Source organism: Camelus dromedarius, chromosome 33 (assembly GCF_036321535.1).
Source record: "Camelus dromedarius isolate mCamDro1 chromosome 33, mCamDro1.pat, whole genome shotgun sequence".
Taxonomy (NCBI): Eukaryota; Metazoa; Chordata; class Mammalia; order Artiodactyla; family Camelidae; genus Camelus; species Camelus dromedarius.
The window spans coordinates 8,771,492-8,793,241 of record NC_087468.1 but is presented as its reverse complement, the minus strand read 5'-3'; the positions used below and the strand labels follow the sequence as shown (position 1 = coordinate 8,793,241).

The window sequence follows — 21,750 nt, the reverse complement described above, 5'->3', positions numbered from 1 at the left end:
TGGAAAACCCAAAAAGCAAAAGCAAATACAGGGGGAGGGTATAGCTCAGTGGTAGAGTGCATGCCTAGCATGAGGTCCTGGGTTCAATCCCCAGTACCTCCATTGAAAATAATAATACATAAAATAAATAAAAATAAATATTCGTCCCCCCCCAAAAAAACAAAGATGAAATAAGGACTTTTAAAAAAGAAGCAAATATAAGCCTATTCACTTATGATTTCTGACGCTGGGGGAGGGCTGGAGTTTCCAGTGGGCCAAGGCAGTATCTGAGCAAAGAACTGAGCAGATGAGAGAATAGTACCAGGGGGAAAAGCATTCCACTTAGAGTAAGTGCAAAGGCCCTGAGGCAGGAGTAGGCCTGGTGAGTTAGAGAGACAGCAGGGAGATCCACCTGTCAGGAGTGGAATTTGTGAAGACGAAAGAAGTTCTGTTCAATGCACATTTGCCTGGCACTGCCCTACCCCCAGGGGATTTACAGAAGCCTTGAGATGCTTACAATCCAAAGGGAAAGACAGTCACAAGATCAAAATAACTCAGTCAACAGCCAGTGGGTCCGAAGTTAGTGAGAAGGCCAAGACGGGTAAAAGAAAGAGGTTCCGAAGAGGGGACAGCCGAGTTGAGTCAAAGGTTTACCTTTCTTGTTCCAATGGTTGCCGCAGGGTCCGAAGCCAATGAGGAGCTCGCAGATGGTGCAGGGAAGCGGCCCCGCAGGGACCAGCCTGACGCCCCCCTTCAGCAGCGCCACCGCCGCACTCCCGCCAGCTCTGAGCCTGACCACGCCTGCTTCCGCCTCCCAGGACGCCAGCCAGTGCCAGCCTAGCCCGGACTTCAGCCACGACCGGCAGCTCAGGTCTGGAGACTGTCCTCGTTGAACAGATAACCGAGCCGTCGTCTTAACACCATTCAGCTTGGCTCTCCGCTCTGCTGTAGGTGGAGGCAGAGTTCAGACCCTTAGACTCCAAAGTGTCTGCAGCTGATCTCACCTAACGCAGCAGCAGGAGAGGGCCGGGGTCCTGGTGGCCGGAGGACGTGGCCTGGTGCATTCAGGGCCCTCTGAGAACAGGGCAGGTCCCGTGGGGATTAGGGTCAGCCAGAAAGGGCTCAGCCAGCTGGGCAGAGGCTGCCGTCAGCCGGCAGGTCTGCAGCCGTGGTACTGATCCAAGTTTCCCATGTTCTCTTCCTCCGCTCAAAGGCTACTGCTGAGTCAGCCCATCCAGCCCATGATGCCGGGGTCCTGTGACGCGAGGCAGCCCTCAGAGGCCGGCAGGACTGGACGGCCAGTCAAGTAGGTGGCCCGGGGGGCAGAGGGGAGGCAGAGTGCCACACTGAGTGGTCTCAGGCAGCAGGACCTGCTTGGACCAATGGCGCACCTGTGAGCCTGGCACTGTAGGCAGGGTCCGAGTGTGCCCACACCCTTTGAAAGGACTCCTCTTAGCTTTTCTTTCTCCATTTCTCATGGAAGAAGAGAAAGCTCTGTGTCAGCATCCCATGCTTAGGACAGGACCCGAGGGAAGCAATTCATTACATCCCAAGTTTGTCACCATCTTCTGATGTCACTGGGGATATCCCAGGTCAGTGGAGTCTTGTCCCTCTCCCTGAGGACCCTCCCACAGTCCAGGTGACCAGCAGATGCTGGCAGATTCCACAGACACACTGAACTCGCCTGCTCTGCGGTTCTCAATTCTAGTATTTTCTTTTTTTTTCTTTTACTTTCTTTTTTGTTTTCCTTTTTTTCTTTCTTTCTTTTTTTTTTTTCTTTTCTTTTCTTTTTCTTTTTTTTTCTTTTCTTTTTCTTTTTTTTTAATGGAGGTACGAGGGACTGAACCCAGGACCCCGTGCGTGTGAAGCACATGCTTTACCACTGAGCTACACCCTCCCCACCTGCTCTGTGGTTCTGGTGCTTTGCCTGTGGCTCTGACACTCTGGGATGTGGGGCCTTCCCGCCTCCCAGACACACCCCCTTCTCTCCTCTCCCGACTCTTCACCTTCAACCCGCAGGTGAAGAAGCAGCTTGGCTTAGCTGTTTAATTACTAGTGACAAAGGTTACTGGAGACATGGGAGTGAATACATGAAAAGCTACTGGAAAATACTTTCTAGCCCTCTGTGATGAAGCAGACATCGTTTTCCCGTTTTCACTGGTTCACATTGTGTCAGAAGTTCACGGACAGTGTAGCTAATGAGGCCTGGGTGCCTCGTGCAGAGGGCTCACAGCCCTCCCACCCCGGGGCTGTCCCCTTCCTCCTTCAGCCAGTAATAATAGTAACCGGGCATGGTTCCTGAGCATCTCTGAGAGTCAGGGTCTGTACCTACATCGGTGAAAACCCTATGATTTTGAGGGGGGTGCTGTGCATTGTGGGAAACCACCGTTAAATTCTGAGGCTACTCAATCAAGCGAGGGGTGGGTGGGGGAGTGGGAGGGGTGTTGGTCTGGGTTTTAGACTGTTCTAAGTGATCCAAATAAGTGGAAACAAAGAATCTTGTTACATCACTTTCCAGAGATGCTTAAAATGCAGTGAACTAGGCACAAATGGAAATTCTTTCCTCTGCGAACTCTAAATTGCTATTTTCGGTCAATCTGTCTCCCCACCATCTCTTCCAGACATGACCTAACCCTCCATCTTCCAGGGTGTGTCAGACCCTGCCTCCCACATACACAGAGGCCCCGTCAGGGGAATTCTGGAATCCCCCAGTGCCTGTTACAAATGACCCAAATAGAGATAAAACATTTCTAAAAAGTATGGACTTCTCTGTAGTGTCTTTAAATATCTGTTTCTGGTCTGTGTTCCTCTAGAGCTTCCCCAAATGGCCTTTCTCTGCCCCTTGTTATTGGACCGTTACCACCAACTACTCTTTCTTTTAAAAAAAAAATTATTGTGGTAGACTATACGTGACATAAAATTTGCCATTTTAACTACTTTGAAGTGTATGGTTCGGTGGCACTAGATACATTCACATCGTTGTGCAACCATCACCACTGTCCATCTCCAGAACTTTTTCATCTCAGACTGTCCCCGTTAAACACTAATTCCCTGTTCCCTCTGCCCCCAGCCCCTGGCAACCACGCTTCTACTTTCTGTCTCTCTGAATTTGACTCCTCTAGGGAATCTCATCTAAGTGGAATCATACAGTATCTGTATGTTGTGACTGGCTTATTTCACCCAGTATAAGGTTCACCCACAATGTAGCCTGTGTCAGAATTTCCTTCCTTTCTAAGGCTGCATAATATTCCACTGTGTGTATAGATTGCATTTTGTTTATCCATCATCCATCGACAGACACTTGGGTTGCTTACACTTTTTGGCTGTTGTAAATAATTCGCCCATTATCATGGATGTATAAATACCTGTTTTAGTCTCTTCTTTTACCTCTTTGGGGCATGTACCCAGAATTGGAATTGCTGGATCGTATGGTAATGCTGAGTTTAATTCTTTTGAGGAGCCCCCATCCTGTTTTGCACAGCGGCTGTACCATTTTACATTCCCACCAACGGTGCACAAGAGTTACAGTTTCTCCACATCCTCACCAGCACTTGTTACATTCTGGGGTTTCCGTAAGAGCGTTGTCATGGGTGTAAAGTGTTCCTCCTTTTGCTTGATTTCCGTTTCCCTCATCTAGTGATGCTGAGCATCGCTTGCTGTGCTTCTTGGCCATTTGTATCTTTTCTTTACAGAAATGTCAGTTCGAGCCCTTTGCCCATGTCTGACTCAGGTTGTTTGAATTAGTTGTGGTTGCTGAGTTGTAGGAATTGTAATTATATTCTGGATAGCAGTCCCTTAGTGGAGACATGATTTGCAAATACTTTGCAGGCAGCCTTTTCACGGCACGAACAGTGTCCTCTGATGCACAGCAGTGTTTCATTGTGGTGAAGTCTAGACAGTTTTTCCTTCTGTTGCCCGTGCTGTTGGTGTCATGTCAATAGCTCATTGATAAGGGTCTGCTTTCTTCTTCCACTTGGAACCAGATATGCACAGAGCCAGGCTGTGTTTCAGAACCCCGACGTGCACACCACCAGCAGCAGCGCCTCGACCCCCGTCCTGCTGATGAGGCAGGCCGTGCTTCACCCCACCTTCCCCACCTCCCAGCCGTCGCCCCTGAAGCCCGCCCAGGCCCAGCAGCAGCCGCCGCACTTCCTGCAGGTGGGCGCGGGCCCGCGGGCGGGGAGGGGGAGGCAGGGCCGGCCCCCGGCCCCGGCCTGACTGCGCATGCTCCCCGGCCCGCAACCGGGTTCCAGCCTTTGGGATCGAAATAAGCCCCAGACAGACTCGCATTTGAATCTTTCTAGTTTCTAAAGTTTCGAATGCTCCAAGTTTATAAAGTCTATGTATATATAGTGTGAGTAATGTCTCATATGGTGTGTGCTATGGAACCTGTGGCCTCAGGTTCCAACATCCAAAAACATGCAGGCTGCCTGGAGATCGCGTGCATGTGTTCGGAAAACCGCTTCCCGCAGCCTAGTCCCCACCCGCTTGGCGAGGAGGAACCCCTAGTGCAGGCCGAGAGATGGGCTTCAGAATCACACCCACCTGACAGAGCCTCAGCTGCCTCCCCCTGCCCCTCCACAAGGCCCTCCCCAGACCCCCGTCCCTGGTGGAGGATGGTCCTTTAATCTGCGCACACCTGCATCAGCGCCCCAGCCGTTCAGGTGAGGAGTGGCTGAAGCGCAGAACCTCCACGGGAGCCCTCTCCTTTCCCTCCAGGTGCAGGCGCCAACCTCTCTGCACAGCGAACAGCAGGACTCGCTCCTCCTCTCCACCTACTCGCAACAGCCGGGGACCCTGGGCTACCAGCCGCCCCCGCCCGCGCGCCCTCCCCGAAGGGTCAGCAGCCTGTCTGAGTCCTCAGGCCTCCAGCAGCCACCCCGGTAGTGTCAGTCGGGTCACATCAGCTTTAACCAATGGACGGACGAGGGGGAGGTGGCCACGGAGTTGGGAGAGGAGTTGAAAGGACAGCCTGGGCTTTTGTGCAAACCGCGTGCATTTCAGAGCTCCGGGACGGTGACCGTCTCCAGGCACAGCGGCCGGCAAGTGGGGAGTGATCAGGAGCACTGGCCGTGTCTCCCTTGGCCCTGGCTTCGCGGCCACACTACAGCCATAGCTGGACGGGACCCGAGTGCCCCGTGGGAGCGCGTGACCCGGTTCCCCTTAGCGGTGGCGCGTCTCCTGCGTCCGCCGCGAGCGCGCTGGTCCAGCCTCTGTGGCCCGTCCGCGCGTGCTCGTCGGCCTTCACTCTCTTCATCCTCTTTCCTTTGCGTTCGAGAAGCACTGGGTCAGAGATCAGTTGAAGGGAGAGAGTAGAGAGGATTTTCCATTATTTTTAAATGATTGTTTTTGTTTTAATTTGCACAGCTGCACAAAGAGATAACTTAGGCACTTTCCATTTTTAAAACTAAGAAGGTCTCAGGACTTCATTTGGAGACCCCAGTAACGAAAACAGCTCACCAGATAGCAAAGCTGGTCTGTTAACTAGGCTGCAGCCCCACCCCCTCCGACTAAACCCCAGTGGAATGAGGCTCTTCACCCCACACTGTTCTGGTGATTTTTGCCCTCTGAATATGACACTGGACTGTTTCCTGTTTACTTCGGTGATTGCAACTACAAAGGCGGACTCAGAGCAAAGCACAATCACGCAGCCGACGTTCCCGAATTCTGTTGAGGACTCAAGGACAGTAAAGGGGGGAGATTTTTAGAGCCAGACAGGTCTGTGGATTCGGCAGGTCCCCCGAGAGCACCCACCACGTGCTGGCCCTTTGAGTGAGAATGCTGCATCTTTCTACATATCTTTCCTGATAAGACCGAGGATTGGATTTTCCTTTTCAAAATGCACTTTGCTTCTTTTGTATGTTTTGTTATGTTGAGATGTTTCTAAAGAAAAGATTTTATGTAATTATAAGATGAAGTGTAGTGACCTGTACAGCTGTTGTAATAATGACCTATTTCTATATAAAATAAAAATTGTATGGATTATGTGTAAATTATTTTGTATCTGAGACACCCATTCCTTTCCCAAATATAAAAGTACAAAAGTTTTCTTGTGTATTTCTGTGAGTGGACATTTTGTAATAAATTAACAAATTTGTACGATTTCTTCTGGAGGTAATTTCTGTCCCTTGTTATATACACATGCACACAGCTTTTCATCAGTAAACTTTTTTGTTTAAATTCCAAGACGCTTCTAAGGATAATCAAAGACATGGAAAAGGTGGAGCAAGCAACCTTTTGGTGGTTTGAACTGCACCATGTACATCAGCCTACTGGGTTTCCTGCCAGAAAAAAACCAATGGTTCACTGTAGAAATGACAGGAAGACAAACTTACAAGGTTCCTGGAAACAGTGCCACCTTAGAGACAAAGGTAATCTGTGGAGGTGACTAAGGCATTGTCCACCGAAGCATTCAGAGTCCGTGAAGGGTGAGATAAGGCAGCAGCATCTGCCACCTGCAGACATGCCCCCTCCCCATGAGGCTTCGGCACGCTGCTGTGAGGGTGCCCCAGCACATGGATTGAGCATCACTGAGATGGCCATGCTCAGCAAATTCCTTTCTGCAAGCGTTGGCTCGAGAGAATGAAGTTCCTTTCCTTGCTCCATCGCTGTAGCTCCGCGCTTCTACCTGCCTCCTTGTAAAACAGGGAAGGCTCCTCTCCTCTCCATACTCTGGCCAGCATCCGTTTTGGATGGCCTAAGAGGCTGTCCTAAATACATCAAAGGAGTTTTCTTTTTCACACAATTGCTATATTCCTGGGGAAAAAAAAGGTAAGTCTAACTATTTGACATGTGTTACAATCATTTACTCTTTAAAGGAAACAGAAATGAACCCTCTTTTCAAAATAAAAAGTCTGCATAAAGCTGGATTAACTATTTTGTAACTTAACTCGTTTGAAAATTCAAAGGCTTACAGATCTGACTTTTCTGTAAAAGAAATTGTACTTTAATCAGCTGTCAGAACCTGCACTTCTAAGTAGAACGATTTTTTTAATGGAAACAGCATAGTTGTAGAATTTTCTAGCTGAAAGCCATTAGAAGAGGGTGGAATGTGTCATGCTGCTAATTTTAGTATTGCTTAAATCTGACACACACTCAGAGTCTGAATAAACTCAGAAAACTTATTGGTAATATTTCTTTAAACCCACATAACATCAGGGGAAGTTTAATCCCTAAGCTTTTGATTCATTTAATTTTGCTCATTAAAAGACTGTTTTGCAACCCTGTTCTGTTTCCAGGAAAAACATGACCTTTCTACTTGGAAAACTATAAAGTCTTGGCTCACAAGAAGTGACTGAAAGGTGAACTCTGGAATACACCAAGTTTTTGGAATATTTTAATTCGGCTAAAATGTAGAATCTTCTGTCTCTAATGGCAACTAATAGCCACTAAATTAATTTAAAATTTTTGTTTTACACAGGCAACATGGTGAACTGGTCAACTATGAGGTTATTCTAAGCCATGACATGTTGTATTCTTGCCTAGATAATCTGATGTGGGTGTTCGGTACAAAATTTTCTCTCTTTATGTGACGCCTGAAGGTTTTAAAATCAGTCATTAATAACCTAGAGAAATAACTAATTTGGATCCTCCAGATAAATGCCATATGTGGCTTTTTTGGACACACACATATGAACTTCATACATTGTGTATATGCACCAGTATAAACTTTAGCGTATTTCTGTAAGCATAAGATTAAGGAGCTGAAATATACAGCTTTATGGTATCTATGAAAAAGCTTTAGTTTTCTGGGGCGGGGGTGGGGGGGAAGCTCATTAGAAAGAAAAAAAGAAAATCTCCTTTTAGGATTTTTGCCTAAATAGCCAGTATCCAGTTATGCACACTTAAAAGGTCCTCTATTTAATTCAGTATGTAACTCAGTTTCCTTTAAAACCATCTGTACTTCCCAATTTATTTCAGTGGAGTCGTGACCATCAACACAAACTGAAAATCTTTATCCTCCATGCTGGTAAATTCACTTCTGTCAGAGGGGATTTTGTACATGGAAAGACACAGTCACCACTAACTGTAAGTCATTTAATATCCAATTTATTAATCTTATAAATGTATCAATTAGCATTCTTTTAACCATTAGTCTGCATTTCCCTTATTAATCATCTACTACTTAAACAACAAATGAGTCACTATTTAGGAATTGACAAAAAAATTTCCCCAACGAAGAGATTACAAATAATATTTGTAAGAATTTAAAGTCTCAATACAGAAGCTTTCTTAAAAGTTCTAAAAGGACCCACAAAATATAATTAGAAAACTGGATTATCTTTACATCAAAACTGGCTGTAAGATGTGAACATCACAGATTTCACTTTGTTTTGTATTTTACTCCAGCTCATTCTCACACCTCCGTGTTCCAGTTTTAACATACCATCCTAGGGTTTCAATAATTCACCAAATAAACACTTCACACCACCCTAGGTTTAAGGATCTTACCAGACCTATGCTGCCTCCAAAATAGAACGCGGTTTCTGACTGGTAGACTAAAGGTCCAGAGTTGTTAACCCGTGGATTTGGCACAGGGATCCGGGACTTGGCCACATGGTCTGTCTACTCACACCCGACCTGCTGGCATCAGATTCCTCCCTGTTCATTTACAAGTTATGTTACAACCACGTATTGGGTAAAAGTGCTGCTTCTATTGCTACAATTGGGCCACTTTGTTGATAAAGCTAAAAACATGCATTCCTTTAAAAAAAAACTTTTTGATTTACAATGTTGTATTAGTTTCTGGTGTAGAGCATAGTGATTGTTACACATATATACATATTCTTTTTCATTACAAGTTAGTACAAGCCATTGAATATAGTTCCCTGTGCTACTATATAGCACAGAAAACATGTATTTCTTTAAGATCATTAAATTACACTGATTTCTTCAATAGAATACATTGTATACAGTACTTTCCTAATGTGATTTTGTCGACTGTCTCCTAAATTATCTAATGCAGTTAGTTATCAACTGTCGATTTTAAGTTCAAAATCCTCATGCCAGACCTCTCCTCTGCCCCCGTCTTCGCCCCGAGCCCAGCACCCGCAGACCCCTAACCCGCCACCCCAGCCCCGGGGCTGGATCACAGCCCCCTCGGGAGGCTCCACGGTTGGGGCAGTGACAACGCCCTGCCCGACGTGAGCGTCTCCAGCGAAGCTGTCCGTCATCTCGGGACCGCAGCCGGGCGCACAGGTGATGTCAGCGTTGACCGAATCAAGGAGCGGATGGGAAAAGCAAGAGCATCTTCTCTCCCCGCTCCTGCTTCCATCCACCTGGGTTCGGATTTCCTCAGACCGCAAGTCCCTCCGCACCTCGTTCGCGCGCGGGACGCCGGGCGCCGAGAGCGCCAACAGCGCCGACGAAGCGCGCGGCCGCTGACCGCCCAGGCCCCGCCCCCGAGGCCGCTCCCTTTTCCCCCGGCGCGCGCCAGTTACGTCACAGCCTCGCCTCTTTTCCTCTGCCCCGCCCCTTCCGCCCGCCTACAGGCGACCCGGAATTTGTAGTTGCGACGCTGCTTTCCTCCTCCCACAATCCTTTGCACCCTTCCTTTCCAACTTGGGCCCGGCAGAGTAAGTATGGGTGCTGGCTCCCGGCTAGAGGAATCTGGCTCCATCCTAGCTGCGGGTTGTGCTAACCGGGGTAGGGGGCTCTCTCCTGAGCCGGCCCGGGGCTCCACGTTCCGGGAGCACGCGAATCTGCGCTGCGTTTAAGGGCTCCGGGAGCCGGGGAGGGAGAGTGGCCAGGCTGAGGGGAGCCGGGGCTGCGGGGGTTCCGGGGTGGGGGCGGCCAAGGGGCGCGGACGCTTGGGCCGCGGAGTGGCCGTCTTGGCTTTGCCAACACCTAGAGCTTCAGCGGCCTGGCCGGATCCTCTGCCCCCGGAAGCATCCCGAGAGCGGCTGTGTGAGGCCCAGGAGGGAGGACTTACCTTGGGTTTGCCCGCTGCGCTCTGAGCGTCCGTGTCGTTCGGTGTAGATGGCTCCCGCAAAGAAGGGTGGTGAGAAGAAGAAGGGCCGGTCCGCCATCAACGAGGTGGTGACCAGAGAATACACTATCAACATTCACAAGCGCATCCACGGAGTGTGAGTATCCCTGCGGTCGGCCTTTGCCTCCCTGGTGGCGCTCCCGAAACCGTGGGTCTGGTTGTCACTCTGATGTCTTTCTGGTCGTCTAGAGGCTAGCTATCTAGAAATTAGGCATTTTTTCCTTAAGAGCTCGAGTCTGTATTCCAAGGGCCCTATAGAAAGGTTTACAGAGTGTCGACTGAAATGCACAGCCTAAAAGTTGAGTTACGTTTTATTTGGTGGGAGGACTCGAGCCGGGATGACAGCCTCTCAGATCGCTCTGAGGGACTGCTCCGAAGAGGTAGGGGAGGGGCTAGGATACATAGGAGCTTTACAACAAAGACCAGGTAGTTGGAACATTAAAAGATTACTTGTTAACCAAGAAAACCCAGGCATCTCAAGTAAAAGAATTTAGCACTTTTTCTATGTATGGGAGGAGACAAGCATTTGGGCTCATTGAATTCATTCCTTTGACAAGCACCTAACTATCTAGGGCCAGTGTCCTGTCCTTTCTTACTCGGGGTGCACCATTGTGTCTGCCTGCAAAGGCTGGGCTGCAGGCTTGTCTTCACTGGGGGTTGGCGGCAGCTGCTGACGGCTTGATGGTTTCAGCATTTTTTGTTTACTTACATGGTTTGCAGTATTTTTCATTCACAAGGGTTTAAAATGTAATGCTCAGAGATTAGTGCCTAGAAACGTGAGATGGAATAATGAGGCTTCTGGGGGAGCCAGTTTTGGAAAATATGGCAAATGAGCGTGTCTTCTGGACTCTGCCTTCAGCGTCTTACTGCCCTGGTCCTGCCCGGTTCTCCTGAATGCTTCCAGGTAGCAGCTCCTGCTCCTGGTTCCCTCCTCCACCCCCGAACACCTGGTCTTTTCTCACCTCCTCCATGGGTCTCTCATCTTACTCAATTTAGAAGCCCTAGTTCCTGCTGTGCTTAAAGGTGGCTCGACCACTTAACTTTTTAATCATACAGGGTGTGTACCTGATTCAGGTAGCGGTTTGTTTTTTTTTTAATTCCCCCGCATTAGTGCTGTTCTTGTAGGTAGCTCAGCACTTCCTTGTCACCTTTGGCTCTGAGCATCTCAGTTAACCCTGCGGCCCCTTCCCTGATGCTGTCTCTTCCCTGGTTCCTTTTTCTCTGTAGCTCTCGATACCATCCATGTGTTCCTGTGTGACCCATGTGAACTATGTGGGAAATGGGATTTTCTCCGTTATGCCAACTGCAGTTTACAGCCTTTTCTTTCTAGATGGTTAAATAGGTGAACCAGGCACGCTTGCTTGATGGGTTCCAGGAGGCTGGTGAGGGTAGAGCAGAAGGAGACATGGTAACAGAAGGGGCAAAATGAGCTGGGCTGCGGGGTGGGGTAGAGGGTGTGGAGGCCACTGAGGGTTTTAGAGCAGGACCAACTGGCGGGCTCTGGGTGTTACTTTTATTGGATTTCACGAGGTTTGCTTCTAACAAAAAGCATGGAGCACCTGTTGTGTGCCAGGCACTGTGGGCTGGGTCCACCGGTGGATTATCGGTGTGGCCCCTTCACCCACAGAGTCTTGGGGTGGTGGGACACCTTTTTAAACTTTGGTCTCTGCTCCACTTGGAACGATTTTCACTTATCCAAATGTTTGACCATTTCAGCCTGTAGTAAGGTGGGGTTTTTTTTTCCACATTTAGTATTTAATAGAAAGCATGAAATTCAAAGGATTTACGTATCCTCATCTAAACAGCAGGTTAATATTACCTGACTCAGATTTGGAACAGACTTGAAATTAGTGATATTGCCTGACACAGGCCAAAAGGGCCGTAGAATTAACAGTTCTCATCCTGTTTCTTGAGAGGAAATTGGTACATTTCAGGCTCCTGCTCATTAAGCATAGACCAAGTTAATGATGAAGCTTTAATATTGAATGATTGCCAAAAACATGCCTGTGTCTTAAGATGTAGCAAATAATCTAATTCTATTTTGATCTGAGGACAGAGTATTTACTTTGGTATTGTGTACTTTATTGTCAAGCTTATTCTAACATTGATCTTTTGATTATACTGTCCTAGGCCAATGATATTATAGCTTGGGCATGTTTTTGTTTTATGAAAGGGCTGGCCAGTGTGTATATTAGCAGTTCTTAAGGATCATACACAGAGTCCTTGTTCTGTTACTGAAAGCAGATTGTGCATCTTCGGTGCCCCATATTGTATCAGTTGCTGTGCATTATATATTGGTGGGAAAAGAGATTGTTACTGCCTTGGTCAAGGTTTAGTTTAGATTTGTTTTATGAAGATAGGACATACTGTGTTGTGTATTTCATTTAATTTTGTATTCATCTATTTATGCTTGAATCTCAGGGGTTTCAAGAAGCGTGCGCCTCGGGCGCTCAAAGAAATCCGGAAATTTGCCATGAAGGAGATGGGAACTCCAGATGTGCGCATTGACACCAGGCTCAACAAAGCTGTCTGGGCCAAAGGAATAAGGTACTCGGGTTATCCGTGTTACAGTGTCATTCACTCAGCCAGCTCACTCGGCACAGTCTGTATAAGCTCAGTAGTTGGCTAATGCCCGTGGAAGTATTAACTGTGACAGTGACTCAGGGTGGGCTAGCAGCTGCAGGGCGCCCTGTGACCTGGTGTTTGAACTGAGACCCAAGATGAAGATGCCACAGTGTGAGGGTCTAGTAAGAGTGTCACACAGAACAAACTCGGGGTGACCTGGGAACAGGCTGCTGGTGGTGGTGGAGTAGAGTGTGAGTGGGGAGGGAGAGCTGTGCAGGGTCCTGTAGGTAATGGCAGGAAAGTTGGGTTGATCTGTAGACTTGCAGGGAAGCCATTGTAGCAGTGGTTTTCAACCGTAGGCAATTTTACGTGCAGAGTTGTAGGGGGCATTTTTGGTCGTCACTAGTTGGGGGTGGGTACAGGCCAAAGATTCTGCTAAAAACACTGTGCAGTGCACAAGGCGCCCTCACGCAGAATTGTCCAGTAGCGCCAAGGTTGAGAAACCCAACTTGTGAGCAGCCAGTGTGGAAGTGGGGACCAATTAAAGAGGGTGGCACTGGTGGGGACTCGATGATGTGAGGGGTAGGAGGCTGTCTGCATCTGGGTGGGATTTTAATATTGGAGTTAGATGGGGTGACAGGAACCTGAGATTCGACCCTGCAGTGGGCGGGCATGTAGGGGAGACGTGTCTAACAGAGCTGCAGGTGAGATAGGGGAGGAGTGGTGTCGCATGAGTTGGGAGAAGTTTCGGGGCATCCCTGTCCTCGGATCATGCAAGAAGCAGCCAGCTGTAGTGCTGCTGAGGGGTCGGGGGGAGCTAGGAGGAGGCCTGTGTGCACCAGGTGGGTAACTGGAACGTTTTAACACGTTCCACGTAGCCTGCAGTTTCTGGTGTTGCTCCAAATTTAAATTTAACAAATGCCATAAGCAAGACTTGCAGGTTGGTGATGGCAGGAGGAGATTGCGCGTGCTGTGCCTACGTTTCTGCAGAGGTTGCCTGTCTGTGGGGCTGCCTGTTGAGACAGGTGCATCCTGAGACGGCAGCACTGACTGTCCACCTGGGCGTGTGCTTATTTTCCAGGGACTGATACGCACTTGAAGTGGCTGGTTGGTCGGATTAGAACAAAGGGAAGAGTAGGAAGTGGGTTCCAGGCGTAGGGGCAGGGTGTGTGGGCACAGCTGGTGACGCTTTTCTGTCTTTCAGGAACGTCCCATACCGTATCCGTGTGCGATTGTCCAGAAAACGGAATGAAGACGAAGATTCACCAAACAAGCTCTATACATTGGTTACCTATGTACCTGTCACCACGTTCAAAAGTAAGTTTTACTTCATCCCACAAAGCTGTTTAGATTAGAAAAACATCTTTAGCCCTTTTATAACCTGAATCCATCTGTTCAACAAATACTGTGCACCCATACACCTGGCATCTTTCCAGCGGGGGCGTAACAGGTGTAATCAGTAAGCCCTCTGTAGGTTGTGCCGCGGCCCGGGGGAGGGGGGCACACCGGGTCCCCCCTGGGTGTGAAAGGGTGGACTTGGACATGGAAGTTGACTGGGTGTCACTTCTCTTGCAGATCTACAGACAGTTAATGTGGATGAGAACTAACTGCTGAGTGTCATAAATAAAGCTCTAGAACCACCTTTGCACCTTGATTGTCCTTTTCTAGTTAGTATGTCTTAAAGTAGTTCCCAAATCCTAAATACCGTGCCCCTTTTCTGCAGCCCCTGAAGTTTTATGTGCGTGTTTTGTTAGTCCTAAGGTAAGTTCTATATGTAAGTTTATGGAAAATAGTTTAATTGCCATTTTTGATATTTAGTTAACAAACCTAGTTGGTAGTGTGTCCTGACGATTCTGCCTCTGTGTGGAGTGTACTTGTCAGAGGGTATAGGACAGTCATGTAAATTAACTGGCTTTTGCCGGGGTAACCAGGTTATGCTTGTAACTTCTGTACTGTACTGTTCAGCTCACTTACTTGTCGTGGCCCAGTGAGGTAGTTTTAGTCCTGGTTTACATGGAGCTAAAGCTCAGGGGTAACCCTTCTTAAAGGTCGCTAACAAAATCTGCTAAATTCAGTTCCCGCCTGAACGCACAGGTTTCATCAGCGTTCACACCCCTGGCGTGAATGAAGAGACATAAAGCGGTCCCTTTTTGAAGCCCCGTTGATGGCGGTAGTGTGCTCTTCGCCCAGAACATGGGGTGGGGGGTACGGCTCCAGCTTATCTGGTCACTGGCACAGTCCAGACCTTAGACACGGAAGTAAGATATAAACAGACCAAGTCAATACAAAAATTTCTTATTAAAAAACTCAGGCCAACATTGAAAGCATGGTTTGTGTACACATTTTTGGAAGGACACAAAGTGAATACAACCAAATATATTAAAATGGTTTCAATTACCAGCATTGAAACGAAATTAGTGCAAAAAAAGCCAAATACAATTGCACAGATAGTGGCTCTTAAATCTTGAAAGTGAACTTGATTCTTGATCCCTCCCATTCAAGTGAAAACTGAGAGCTTGGGCTGGTCTCTGGGTCAGTATCATACATCTGACTTTCTTGTATTCCATCCGAGAACAAAATTCATGCCAGCGTCACAGCAGAAGTACCCATTTCAGCAAATCTGACTGCAAGTCACGGCATCGAGGGAAACGATGTTGGGCGCCCTCTAGCGCTGACAGTATCCAGCTGCACTCGAGCGCTGGAGGGTTGCATCACTTACCTGGCCACAGTTGTGCTGGCGGGTTGCTTACCCAGACACCCAGCTTGTAAAGTGTACTCAATGAATTAGACAAATCTGGATTTATGGGCTGACGACCCACGAACCTGGTCTGTGCTTTGGTATGGTGGGCTGGGCTCGGCACACTGCTGTCCGGCTACAGATCGCTCAGCTTGAGTTCGGGCTGTGATTGGCGGCTCATTTCAGTGGTTTTGAGGCTGTACTGATTGATCTTGGCATTTTCAAGTTTGGATTTAATGTCCAGTGGCTTTTCAAAAAAGTTCACTAACGACTGTTCAGTCAGAAGTGAAGCTAAAATATGTTCAAGGGAGACAGTCCAGCCCCCTTGGGCCTCTTCAGGAAATGCCGGGGGCTCCTGGGGACCCTTCCCTGTGTCAGCGTCGGCGAAAACCGAGTCCTGCTCGGGAGAAGGAGCCGAAGCCTGCAGCTCCTCCCCGCCTTCCTGGGAGCAGCTTCCAGAGCTGCTGCCCCGCTGCCCCACCTCCCCGATCTGCAGCAGCAAAGTAGTCACTGTGGCGATGGCTTGATACAGGTCATTTTCTTCTGGGTCTTCATGGAACATACTGTACAAAGTTTTACAGAATTGGATAAATTCTCTCTGGAAATTGAGAAAAAAAAGTACATATTATAGCAGCATAAGAACAGAAGCATAATTTTTTTTTAACTTTGTACTTAGTTCTTGGGAAAAAACATAGTGGGAGCAGAACACGAGGTATTCTCTACCCTTCCACTCTGAAGACACTGTTCACAGTGGCTCCAGGGGATTTCAGCACACGTGGAGAAGAGTGCTCTTTGTCTACACAGCAGCCACTAAGAAATGTTACACCCTTTAACCCAGCAAGACAGCTTGCCAAAATGCATTCAAAAGCTCTGCAGAGATTTGTTTATAGGCTGGGGTTTATTATAGAAGGTTGGAAACAGCTTAAAATATTAGGGCTGAATAAAAATTATGATTTGATCATCCATTGGGAATGCCATGCAGCACCTAAAGGCCATAAAAGGAAGTAAAATGGTGATGCCTGATGCTTTTCAAACTACAAACATGCTCCTGCCCCACCTGAGAATTGTCATGTGACAGAGACGCTTCAGGTGGGACGTAGCCACACAGTTCCTCTAGGAAGATGAGACGGTTGGCTGGAGGCATTCCCACTGGTTGTTAAATGAGGTGTGATTACCATACAACGTTGAGATTTAACTGACTTTATAGGCAAAAAGAATATTTGAAAGCATCTCCGTAACAGTGGAGCAACACTCCTCAAATAGGCCAAGAAATAAGAATCCCACAGATGCTCTGTGGCCAAAAAAGAGTGCTAAACCCCGCTCCTGAAGGCTCACAGCACACCTGAGCACCACAGGGGTTCAGTTCTGTAATAAAGGGAAGTTTTCAACTTGAAGCCTTACCAGTACAGTGCATTATGTAGTCTGATTTTCAGGAAACTGGAGAAAGCACATTAATATTTTTTTATGTGAAGAACGCTGTAACCACAGTGCCAGGAAAGAGCTTCTGTTGCTCTAAGGAATGAATCTGCATCACAACGTGGGTGGTGAATTTGATGTAAAAACTTTTCAAAGACAGGAAATGTGCGGCAGCCGCCTGTTCTGTAGAGCTTTGAATATTTGGAATATCTGAACTGGTCACAATTTAAATAGTTCTTATTTGTCACAATGTTTAGTTCCTAGAAGTTAGAAGATCCTTTGATTATAGCTTTGAAATAAAGGGGACCACAGCTTAATTAAAAAGATTACCTCTTAATGTGGCAAAACAGTTAATTTTCTGTGAAGAATAAAGTCCATACCTGGCTCATTTTAGGCAACTCCTTCTCAGTTTTGTCTTTTTCTTTGGCTAAATCTTTAATCATCTGCTTTAGCTGTTTCTGATAATCAATTGTATCACCTTGAGACAAAGGAAACAACATACTTTAGTCTGAATAAATTCCATGAAAGCAAAAAGGGAGAGGGGTGGTGAGGGGATGAGTTCCTATAAACTTGAGAGGCAGAGGTTAATTGGAGAGATGGTCTGTTTTACAAAAAAAAAAAGTGGCCACAGGTTATGGTAGCTGAGTGACCTTGACACAAGAGGACCCCTGAAACATGAAAAGGGGTACACGTGGTGGCAGGGGTGAGGGGCAGTCATCCAGCACACTGCAGCCTGGACGGTTTCTGGCCTCTGTGTTAACTCACAGGAGGGAGGGGACAATTAGTCTGCTTGTAAGAAGAGGCGTGGGGTCCACTGCGGTGGTGTGCCTGACGGAAGAGAACGCAAAGAGGTACGTGCCATTGGACTTCCCGAGAACCAGGGGTCTTGACGTCGACAACAGAGGATTCTTCAGTGGTGACTGGCTGTCTCGGTCATTTTCAGTGAGTGCTTTAAAAAAAAAAAAAGTTAACGTTGAACAAAGTGTTGTCTCTTAACCAAAACTGACAGTAATTCAGCTTTCTAGGTAAGAATGAAAGGTTAAGCCAGCAGCTCCCAGCCTGCAGGGCCTTCCCAGGGTCAACAAACTCCATGTACACCAAGCACCGGCTACACAAAGTCAAAGCATCTAACACCAGTAATGTTTTTCTGAACATCTGTAGGTGCCGTTGTAATCAGTGATCAGCAAGTTCATAGGATACACTGGATCAACAAGATACATAGGATACAACAAGTTCATTGCTGATACTGACCTAGAAAAACACATACAGTAAAATCCCATTTTGTCAAAACAAATATATGCGTGTATATACATACATCAATTCTAGAAGTAAATACACTTAGGTCGCTGGGTAATGTTATAATAGGTAAATGCTTTGAGTTTCTCGTATTTTTTCTATTATTAGCTCATACTGCAATGTTTAGGTACTTTCTAACAAAAATTGAAAAAAGCTTTACTGAATTCAAGGCAGGGTGCTATAATGAGTTCTAGAAATACACAAAAATGAAATTATATTGGAACCCTCAAACACTGCTAATGGGAATATAAAGTGGCACAGCCATCTTGGAGATGGTTCCTGGTCGTTCCTCGAAAAGTTAAATAATAAATTTGCCATTTTTACCCAGAAATTCACTCCTAGGTGTATACCAAAAGGAAATGAAAACACGTATCCACTCGAAAACTTGTGCACAAGTGTTCGTAGCACCATTTGTTCCCAAAAGGTGCAAATAAACCCAAATGTTCATCAACTGATGAATAATCGGAGTATCAAGTTCAGCAGGAAAAGTGAGCGCTGACAGATGCCACAGCACGGGTGGACCCAGAAAACATCCTAGTGACAGCAGCCAGACACAAAAGGGCACACATACTGCACGACACATTTATGTGAAAAGTCCAGAAGAGGCAAAACCTACAAAGAGAAAGCGGGAAATGCGTGGTTTGGGGACAACAGCTAAGGAGCACCGGCTTGCTTTTTGGTGCGATGACAATGCTCTACCGCTGTGACTGGTGGTTGCGTAACTGAAATACTAAAACCCACTGGCCTGTGTATTTCAAGTGAATGCACTGTACGCTATGTAAGTTACAGACCCATAAAGCTGTTACCAAAAAAGGGGTGGGGGCTATTACAAAGGATCCTCACAGTTTTAAAAAGGTTTAAACAATAGTAAGCCACTCACAGACTAAAAGTTCAGTTGTGATCCAGCAAATGTCCACGAGATGGCACCAAAGCCTTGGTGAACCACCCTCCTCCCTAATTGGGAGGCAGGTTTCTGGGGTTTAGGGGGTGGAGGGGTTGTTTACGGTTGTTCTTGTTTTTCTGGGGTTTTTTTCCTGTAATAAAAGTATTGAGTCATTTTTCCCCCCTACTTTGCCCAAAACAAGTTCTATGCAGTGGTACACGTGAGAATCCACTCAATAGAAGGAAAATTACAAACCGATGACACTTGAGGCAGTTATGGAAATGGCTTCCTGCCCTCCAAGAGCTCAGTGTATCAGACAGGAAAGACGTGCACAAGTCACAAAGAAAGTGACCTAACAGAAGAACCAATACGCACAAATGTCACAGGAGCGCAGAGGAACAATTCATTCAGGGGGTAGGCGAGTGTCCAGAAAGCAGGCACGTGAAGAGTCAACAGTGACTAGCCGGAAAGGCCAGTCCGTCTCAGAGCAGTGCTTCCCACCCCCTCCAGTCCTGGCACAGAGAAAACACCAGCACCCTGACTGGACACGAGGGGACCCTGGGGGAGCCTTGGAGCTCCCTGAGAACAACTCATCCTGTTACCTATTCCTATCCGACGTCGGACACAGTGCATTAGGAAAATCAGTAAACACCCAGTACATCATCCTTAAATGTACTTTCAGCCTTTTAAAATGAGATATTTGAGCTTTCATAAATGTTACCTTATTTTTTACGTTCTGATATATGTGTAACTCATAATACAAGAGACGTTTCTGTTAAAGCTTTCACTGTCTCTCAGTTCAAGTACTGCACAAGTTGTATCTGATGAAGGATTTGCATCTGGTTATCTGAAGGTCCCTATTTCAGATTTTTGTGTGACGGGTGGTTAAGTGCACTGCTTCACAGACACCACCGGCACGAAAGTCTCTCTGTGGCTTCAAGGACTTTCATTAGTTGGTGTGCATACTTTTCACTCTGTATCCCTGTCACCACCACTGCTACCTTCATCACTTACTAAATGGGATGCTTGCAAAGGAAGAAAGCCAGTTCCACTAGAAAAGTTGCTTATCTCTGGCAAAACAGTACATTTACTACTTTCAACAAAATTTGGCCTTCAGGTGCAGTTAACACAACAGTCATCAAAATAATACCATTTTTCATCATAGTTTCTTCTTGGAAAAAGCAATACGGTGCCCCTCTTCTACCCTGTCCATGCTAACTAAAAACAGCAAATTATAACAGCAAGGGCCTGGAATCGGATTAATTAGGAATTCCAATATATCCAAGTCACTGAGAGGAAAATCAAGTAAAGTATTCAACTTGTGTCTGACATCTACTATGAGAAGATAACTTAAGATGTGACAAATACTGGACACCAGGACCCTAAATCCAATCATGACTTCCTGACAATCGATGATACTAAGGGTCTTAAGTACCTAGCTTTTCTCTTTTAAAAAGTTCACTGCAATCTTTTAATTTCACAAAAGTTTTTTAGGAAGTTTATATTCTACACTTCTCTTATTTTTCAAAACCCTCAAGTGGCATTTTCAACTCAGAATCCCAATGCAAAGAACAGACCTTTTGTGACCAAATCAAATGTGCCTGGTATCATTTCTGAAGCAGCGGGCATCAGTACTGCCTAAGTTCTTAGAACGTGAGCTCTCACTTTCTGTGTCCTGGGAGAAGTCGGCCTTTGCAGGTTTCCTCGGTACAGCATCCGTTTTCAGGATCACTGTCTCCTCCAGCTGAGCCTCCAGACTGGCTGGCCCCATTCTCAGTCCTGGCTGGAGTCGTCATTTCGCTCCTCTCTTTTCACTTCACTGGACGAGACTTCTTCACGTGCACCATTTGGGCCTTGCCCACTAATAACCTGGTCCTCAGAGCAGTGTAGCGATCCATCAGTTTCCTGGATTCCAGTAGGCATTCTGACATATTGGCATATTCTCAAAAGCAGAAGATGGTAGTTTATCTTCAGTATTGTTTCTTAGTGTAAGAAAAGGCCAACTCAAAAGTGAAGAACCTGATGATGGATAGAACCTGAATGCCCACATTTCTCTTAGGCAAACTAGCTGTCACATACCCCGTTATCCCTGGTCCTGTTGGTACTAATTTCAAATACACGATATCCCATTCCGTAATACTGCTAAGGTTTTCATCCGCAGTGACGACTACGGGAAATCTATGATTTTATCTGTCAGTACTTATCATCTTATCTGCAGCTACTCTTGACAAAGCAGACAACATCATGCAAAGTTCTGGTATATTTCCAATTGTACTGCAGAGGTTTAGAAAGTGGAGCCATTCTAAGTAAATGGACTTAAACTTCCAGGATACAGTCTTTCATCATGGGAATGGAACAAAATAGATTTTTGTCAAATAACAGATCAAATGGTACTGAACTCTTAGCACACTCCAGACTTTTTAATATTAGTTTTTATACTAATATTAATATTGAAATGGCTACATGCAATTCCTGATTGGGACTTTTAAATAATAACCTCTTCAAAACAGACTATCACCATCAGTGAGAAACCAAGAAGGTGGAAGCAAATAGCATTTTTCTCTCCTTGCTGGAGGACTCATTTCTTCTCATTACCGAGAATTTGAATCGTTCAGATATTTTTGTTTCAAGTGTACGATGATTCTGCATATCAAACAGCTTCTCCCAAAATGGAATGTTGACATCGTTTTGGCAAATATGACTGAATTCTGAATCCAATCAACATTTTTTCATATCAAGTATTTCAAAATAACACTTCTCATTTATACACAGACATGGCTGTATTAGACTATAATCATGTTTCAGGATTCAAATTATAACACTGGCTAAACATCACTAATGAAGTTTTCATAACCTCATTTTCTTCTAAGTTGAATGCTTGCTTTG

At 46.4% G+C, this 21,750-nt stretch overlaps 3 protein-coding genes across 13 annotated transcripts in view; 2 read left to right on the top strand and 1 right to left on the bottom strand.

The window, feature by feature from the left end:
- NPAS2 (neuronal PAS domain protein 2) overlaps window positions 1-6,078 on the top strand; it is a 194,897-nt gene extending 188,819 nt beyond the window's left edge. For all 7 annotated transcript variants that reach the window (XM_031441087.2, XM_064481845.1, XM_064481846.1 and 4 more), the window contains 4 exons: window positions 660-850; window positions 1,193-1,285; window positions 3,963-4,137; window positions 4,699-6,078. In XM_031441087.2, the coding sequence (XP_031296947.1) occupies window positions 660-850; window positions 1,193-1,285; window positions 3,963-4,137; window positions 4,699-4,866 (627 nt within the window). In that variant the 3' untranslated portion in view covers window positions 4,867-6,078. The remainder of the gene's footprint in view (window positions 1-659; window positions 851-1,192; window positions 1,286-3,962; window positions 4,138-4,698) is intronic.
- RPL31 (ribosomal protein L31) overlaps window positions 1-14,174 on the top strand; it is a 311,008-nt gene extending 296,834 nt beyond the window's left edge. The window contains exons 1-5 of one of the 2 annotated variants that reach the window (XM_010991906.3): window positions 9,449-9,554; window positions 9,958-10,064; window positions 12,389-12,514; window positions 13,737-13,849; window positions 14,108-14,174. In XM_010991906.3, the coding sequence (XP_010990208.1) occupies window positions 9,958-10,064; window positions 12,389-12,514; window positions 13,737-13,849; window positions 14,108-14,139 (378 nt within the window). In that variant the 5' untranslated portion in view covers window positions 9,449-9,554 and the 3' untranslated portion in view covers window positions 14,140-14,174. Of the gene's footprint in view, window positions 1-9,448; window positions 9,555-9,957; window positions 10,065-12,388; window positions 12,515-13,736; window positions 13,850-14,107 lie in introns of those variants that run through there. The other variant, XM_064481848.1, reaches the window with a different exon arrangement.
- Window positions 14,175-14,811: 637 nt separating this feature from the next.
- Window positions 14,812-21,750, bottom strand: part of TBC1D8 (TBC1 domain family member 8) — a 123,128-nt gene continuing 116,189 nt past the window's right edge. For all 4 annotated transcript variants that reach the window (XM_031441085.2, XM_031441081.2, XM_031441082.2 and 1 more), the window contains exons 18-20: window positions 17,545-17,634; window positions 17,066-17,163; window positions 14,812-15,867 (exon numbers count right to left, since the gene is read on the bottom strand). In XM_031441085.2, the coding sequence (XP_031296945.1) occupies window positions 15,406-15,867; window positions 17,066-17,163; window positions 17,545-17,634 (650 nt within the window). In that variant the 3' untranslated portion in view covers window positions 14,812-15,405. The remainder of the gene's footprint in view (window positions 15,868-17,065; window positions 17,164-17,544; window positions 17,635-21,750) is intronic.